Source organism: Cryptomeria japonica, chromosome 7, assembly GCF_030272615.1.
Source record: "Cryptomeria japonica chromosome 7, Sugi_1.0, whole genome shotgun sequence".
In the NCBI taxonomy this organism is placed as follows: Eukaryota; Viridiplantae; Streptophyta; class Pinopsida; order Cupressales; family Cupressaceae; genus Cryptomeria; species Cryptomeria japonica.
In genome coordinates, this window is record NC_081411.1 from 54,256,521 (window position 1) to 54,263,121 (window position 6,601).

The 6,601-nt window shown below is 31.6% G+C and overlaps 4 protein-coding genes across 4 annotated transcripts; all 4 read left to right on the top strand.

Moving 5' to 3' along the window:
- Positions 1-91: 91 nt before the first annotated feature.
- On the top strand, positions 92-706 carry LOC131856407 (uncharacterized). The gene has a single exon (XM_059208186.1). The coding sequence runs from the start codon at positions 92-94 to the stop codon at positions 704-706; it is 615 nt and encodes a 204-aa protein (XP_059064169.1).
- Positions 707-1,958: 1,252 nt separating this feature from the next.
- LOC131856408 (uncharacterized) lies at positions 1,959-2,579 on the top strand. The gene has a single exon (XM_059208187.1). It carries the CDS (start codon positions 1,959-1,961, stop codon positions 2,577-2,579), a length of 621 nt encoding a protein of 206 aa, XP_059064170.1.
- A 1,252-nt stretch (positions 2,580-3,831) lies between these two features.
- LOC131856409 (uncharacterized) lies at positions 3,832-4,452 on the top strand. Its single transcript, XM_059208188.1, has one exon. It carries the CDS (start codon positions 3,832-3,834, stop codon positions 4,450-4,452), a length of 621 nt encoding a protein of 206 aa, XP_059064171.1.
- Positions 4,453-5,704: 1,252 nt separating this feature from the next.
- On the top strand, positions 5,705-6,325 carry LOC131856410 (uncharacterized). The gene has a single exon (XM_059208189.1). The coding sequence runs from the start codon at positions 5,705-5,707 to the stop codon at positions 6,323-6,325; it is 621 nt and encodes a 206-aa protein (XP_059064172.1).
- Positions 6,326-6,601: the final 276 nt, after the last annotated feature.

The following is a 6,601-nucleotide window of genomic DNA, read 5'->3' on the forward strand; positions in this document are numbered from 1 at the left end:
TTGGGACAAACTTAACAACATTTACCATGGTAATGATAAAGTAAAACAAGCTAAGATTCAAACTCTTAGGGCTAAGTTTGAAGGAATAAAGATGCATGATGAAGAAAAGGTTGCAGATTATTTCGTTAGAGTTGATGAATCTATCAATGCAATTAGAGGATTAGTAGAAGACATAGAAGATAAGGATATAGTCCAAAAGGTGATGAGGTCTCTTCCCTCTAAATATGATTCTAAGTTATCAGCCATAGAGGAACTTAAGGAGTTGAATACATTGACTATGGATGATCTTCATGGGATACTCATTGCTTATGAAATGAGAGCTTGTAGTGATGAAACTATTCATAAGGAGAGTGCTTTTAAAGTTGAGAAGAAGAATAAAGAAACTCAAAAAGGGGTTAGGAAAATACAAGGGCAAACTACTTTTAAATGCTTTAATTATGGTAAGCTTGGTCACTTTTCTGCAAATTGTCCTTTGGATGATAGTGACAAAGAAAATTTAGAATCTTTCTCTAAGCAGAGAACCTTAAATATAAAGAAAAAGTTTCCCCTCAAGCTTAAGAAAAGTTTATATGCTAAAGGTGATGTGACTGATAGTAATGCAGAAGAGTCAATGGATGATGAATCTGAATTTTTGTTTATGACTACTGAATGTCTTGCAGGAAATCAGGGTCTTAATGATGTTGTGTTGTCAGATGTTGAAGGATAAAGTGAAGTTGACTTAGAAGGTGAGATAATTTGTGCTCTTAAAGAAGTCAAAAAAGTTAAAAAAGGAACTTTGTTTACAAGAGAATCAAGCTGCAACTTTCGTAAATAAACTTAACTCTCTTGAAATACTAGCAACCAATTTAACAAGAAAAATTGATGAGCAAAAAAGAATTGCAGATGAGACAAAAGAAAACTTAGCAAGTAAAAATGAATCTTGTAAAAAACTGGAAGCAAAGATAATAGTTTTAAAAAGAAAACTTGAAAGATATGATAAAATAAGATTAGAAGATATCTTGAGTACACAGAGGAAAGACAACAACATATCTGGTATAGGGTTTGAAATTGGTCAAATTCTAAATAGCAACAACAAAAATATCCTATATGAAAGTTTTGGGTCTCAAGAAAAGAAAGAAGATAATTCTAAATCACTCACATCTCATGAAAATGTTTCAAAATCAGCTTCAACAAAATTGTAAACATAGTAGAAATATCATTCCAAGATCTTCATGACAACAAAAATCCAATTATTTGTGGAAGTCTCAGTCACGGTTTTATGGTTGTTGTTTCTTTTGTAATATGTTTGGACATAAAGCATCAAACTGCTGGTTCTCACAAAGACAATATTCAATTCTTGGTTTTCATTATTTGATAAGTGATTCAAGTCTGAAAAACTTAGAGACTCAAATCTTATAATCAATAAGTGATTCTTACTTTCATGTAATTACTTTTATTGACAGAAACTCAAAAGATTATAAATTTTTATTGAATCCTTCATCACCGATTCATCCCCTCCATCTAAGTGACAGTAGTATTCCCTTCAATTGGTATTAGAGAAGGTTGTCGTACAAAGGCTTAAACACCTAGGTTGATCCTATGTGTGAAATACTATTTAAAATGGCTCAAGAAAGTTCCTCTTCTTCCAAGGCTCCTTTGTTTAATGATACTAATTATGATTTTGGAAAGTAATAATGAAAACTTATTTAATTTCCTTGGGTGTGGATGTTTGGACTATTGTTGTCAATGGATACACTATCCCACAAAGTATACCTACTGATTCTGATGGTAAGAGAGAATATGAAAATGATGCTAATGCCAAGCATGGTATCTTATGTGGATTGTCTAAAGATGTAGTTGTTAAAATAATGCATTTTAGTTCCTAGAAACAAGTTTGGGACAAACTTAACAACATTTACCATGGTAATGATAAAGTAAAACAAGCTAAGATTCAAACTCTTAGGGCTAAGTTTGAAGGAATGAAGATGCATGATGAAGAAAAGGTTGCAGATTATTTCGTTAGAGTTGATGAATCTATCAATGCAATTAGAGGATTAGTAGAAGACATAGAAGATAAGGATATAGTCCAAAAGGTGATGAGGTCTCTTCCCTCTAAATATGATTCTAAGTTATCAGCCATAGAGGAACTTAAGGAGTTGAATACATTGACTATGGATGATCTTCATGGGATACTCATTGCTTATGAAATGAGAGCTTGTAGTGATGAAACTATTCATAAGGAGAGTGCTTTTAAAGTTGAGAAGAAGAATAAAGAAACTCAAAAAGGGGTTAGGAAAATACAAGGGCAAACTACTTTTAAATGCTTTAATTATGGTAAGCTTGGTCACTTTTCTGCAAATTGTCCTTTGGATGATAGTGACAAAGAAAATTTAGAATCTTTCTCTAAGCAGAGAACCTTAAATATAAAGAAAAAGTTTCCCCTCAAGCTTAAGAAAAGTTTATATGCTAAAGGTGATGTGACTGATAGTAATGCAGAAGAGTCAATGGATGATGAATCTGAATTTTTGTTTATGACTACTGAATGTCTTGCAGGAAATCAGGGTCTTAATGATGTTGTGTTGTCAGATGTTGAAGGATAAAGTGAAGTTGACTTAGAAGGTGAGATAATTTGTGCTCTTAAAGAAGTCAAAAAAGTTAAAAAAGGAACTTTGTTTACAAGAGAATCAAGCTGCAACTTTCGTAAATAAACTTAACTCTCTTGAAATACTAGCAACCAATTTAACAAGAAAAATTGATGAGCAAAAAAGAATTGCAGATGAGACAAAAGAAAACTTAGCAAGTAAAAATGAATCTTGTAAAAAACTGGAAGCAAAGATAATAGTTTTAAAAAGAAAACTTGAAAGATATGATAAAATAAGATTAGAAGATATCTTGAGTACACAGAGGAAAGACAACAACATATCTGGTATAGGGTTTGAAATTGGTCAAATTCTAAATAGCAACAACAAAAATATCCTATATGAAAGTTTTGGGTCTCAAGAAAAGAAAGAAGATAATTCTAAATCACTCACATCTCATGAAAATGTTTCAAAATCAGCTTCAACAAAATTGTAAACATAGTAGAAATATCATTCCAAGATCTTCATGACAACAAAAATCCAATTATTTGTGGAAGTCTCAGTCACGGTTTTATGGTTGTTGTTTCTTTTGTAATATGTTTGGACATAAAGCATCAAACTGCTGGTTCTCACAAAGACAATATTCAATTCTTGGTTTTCATTATTTGATAAGTGATTCAAGTCTGAAAAACTTAGAGACTCAAATCTTATAATCAATAAGTGATTCTTACTTTCATGTAATTACTTTTATTGACAGAAACTCAAAAGATTATAAATTTTTATTGAATCCTTCATCACCGATTCATCCCCTCCATCTAAGTGACAGTAGTATTCCCTTCAATTGGTATTAGAGAAGGTTGTCGTACAAAGGCTTAAACACCTAGGTTGATCCTATGTGTGAAATACTATTTAAAATGGCTCAAGAAAGTTCCTCTTCTTCCAAGGCTCCTTTGTTTAATGATACTAATTATGATTTTGGAAAGTAATAATGAAAACTTATTTAATTTCCTTGGGTGTGGATGTTTGGACTATTGTTGTCAATGGATACACTATCCCACAAAGTATACCTACTGATTCTGATGGTAAGAGAGAATATGAAAATGATGCTAATGCCAAGCATGGTATCTTATGTGGATTGTCTAAAGATGTAGTTGTTAAAATAATGCATTTTAGTTCCTAGAAACAAGTTTGGGACAAACTTAACAACATTTACCATGGTAATGATAAAGTAAAACAAGCTAAGATTCAAACTCTTAGGGCTAAGTTTGAAGGAATGAAGATGCATGATGAAGAAAAGGTTGCAGATTATTTCGTTAGAGTTGATGAATCTATCAATGCAATTAGAGGATTAGTAGAAGACATAGAAGATAAGGATATAGTCCAAAAGGTGATGAGGTCTCTTCCCTCTAAATATGATTCTAAGTTATCAGCCATAGAGGAACTTAAGGAGTTGAATACATTGACTATGGATGATCTTCATGGGATACTCATTGCTTATGAAATGAGAGCTTGTAGTGATGAAACTATTCATAAGGAGAGTGCTTTTAAAGTTGAGAAGAAGAATAAAGAAACTCAAAAAGGGGTTAGGAAAATACAAGGGCAAACTACTTTTAAATGCTTTAATTATGGTAAGCTTGGTCACTTTTCTGCAAATTGTCCTTTGGATGATAGTGACAAAGAAAATTTAGAATCTTTCTCTAAGCAGAGAACCTTAAATATAAAGAAAAAGTTTCCCCTCAAGCTTAAGAAAAGTTTATATGCTAAAGGTGATGTGACTGATAGTAATACAGAAGAGTCAATGGATGATGAATCTGAAGTTTTGTTTATGACTACTGAATGTCTTGCAGGAAATCAGGGTCTTAATGATGTTGTGTTGTCAGATGTTGAAGGATAAAGTGAAGTTGACTTAGAAGGTGAGATAATTTGTGCTCTTAAAGAAGTCAAAAAAGTTAAAAAAGGAACTTTGATTACAAGAGAATCAAGCTGCAACTTTCGTAAATAAACTTAACTCTCTTGAAATACTAGCAACCAATTTAACAAGAAAAATTGATGAGCAAAAAAGAATTGCAGATGAGACAAAAGAAAACTTAGCAAGTAAAAATGAATCTTGTAAAAAACTGGAAGCAAAGATAATAGTTTTAAAAAGAAAACTTGAAAGATATGATAAAATAAGATTAGAAGATATCTTGAGTACACAGAGGAAAGACAACAACATATCTGGTATAGGGTTTGAAATTGGTCAAATTCTAAATAGCAACAACAAAAATATCCTATATGAAAGTTTTGGGTCTCAAGAAAAGAAAGAAGATAATTCTAAATCACTCACATCTCATGAAAATGTTTCAAAATCAGCTTCAACAAAATTGTAAACATAGTAGAAATATCATTCCAAGATCTTCATGACAACAAAAATCCAATTATTTGTGGAAGTCTCAGTCACGGTTTTATGGTTGTTGTTTCTTTTGTAATATGTTTGGACATAAAGCATCAAACTGCTGGTTCTCACAAAGACAATATTCAATTCTTGGTTTTCATTATTTGATAAGTGATTCAAGTCTGAAAAACTTAGAGACTCAAATCTTATAATCAATAAGTGATTCTTACTTTCATGTAATTACTTTTATTGACAGAAACTCAAAAGATTATAAATTTTTATTGAATCCTTCATCACCGATTCATCCCCTCCATCTAAGTGACAGTAGTATTCCCTTCAATTGGTATTAGAGAAGGTTGTCGTACAAAGGCTTAAACACCTAGGTTGATCCTATGTGTGAAATACTATTTAAAATGGCTCAAGAAAGTTCCTCTTCTTCCAAGGCTCCTTTGTTTAATGATACTAATTATGATTTTGGAAAGTAATAATGAAAACTTATTTAATTTCCTTGGGTGTGGATGTTTGGACTATTGTTGTCAATGGATACACTATCCCACAAAGTATACCTACTGATTCTGATGGTAAGAGAGAATATGAAAATGATGCTAATGCCAAGCATGGTATCTTATGTGGATTGTCTAAAGATGTATTTGTTAAAATAATGCATTTTAGTTCCTAGAAACAAGTTTGGGACAAACTTAACAACATTTACCATGGTAATGATAAAGTAAAACAAGCTAAGATTCAAACTCTTAGGGCTAAGTTTGAAGGAATGAAGATGCATGATGAAGAAAAGGTTGCAGATTATTTCGTTAGAGTTGATGAATCTATCAATGCAATTAGAGGATTAGTAGAAGACATAGAAGATAAGGATATAGTCCAAAAGGTGATGAGGTCTCTTCCCTCTAAATATGATTCTAAGTTATCAGCCATAGAGGAACTTAAGGAGTTGAATACATTGACTATGGATGATCTTCATGGGATACTCATTGCTTATGAAATGAGAGCTTGTAGTGATGAAACTATTCATAAGGAGAGTGCTTTTAAAGTTGAGAAGAAGAATAAAGAAACTCAAAAAGGGGTTAGGAAAATACAAGGGCAAACTACTTTTAAATGCTTTAATTATGGTAAGCTTGGTCACTTTTCTGCAAATTGTCCTTTGGATGATAGTGACAAAGAAAATTTAGAATCTTTCTCTAAGCAGAGAACCTTAAATATAAAGAAAAAGTTTCCCCTCAAGCTTAAGAAAAGTTTATATGCTAAAGGTGATGTGACTGATAGTAATGCAGAAGAGTCAATGGATGATGAATCTGAAGTTTTGTTTATGACTACTGAATGTCTTGCAGGAAATCAGGGTCTTAATGATGTTGTGTTGTCAGATGTTGAAGGATAAAGTGAAGTTGACTTAGAAGGTGAGATAATTTGTGCTCTTAAAGAAGTCAAAAAAGTTAAAAAAGGAACTTTGTTTACAAGAGAATCAAGCTGCAACTTTCGTAAATAAACTTAACTCTCTTGAAATACTAGCAACCAATTTAACAAGAAAAATTGATGAGCAAAAAAGAATTGCAGATGAGACAAAAGAAAACTTAGCAAGTAAAAATGAATCTTGTAAAAAACTGGAAGCAAAGATAATAGTTTTAAAAAGAAAACTTGAAAGATATGATAAAAT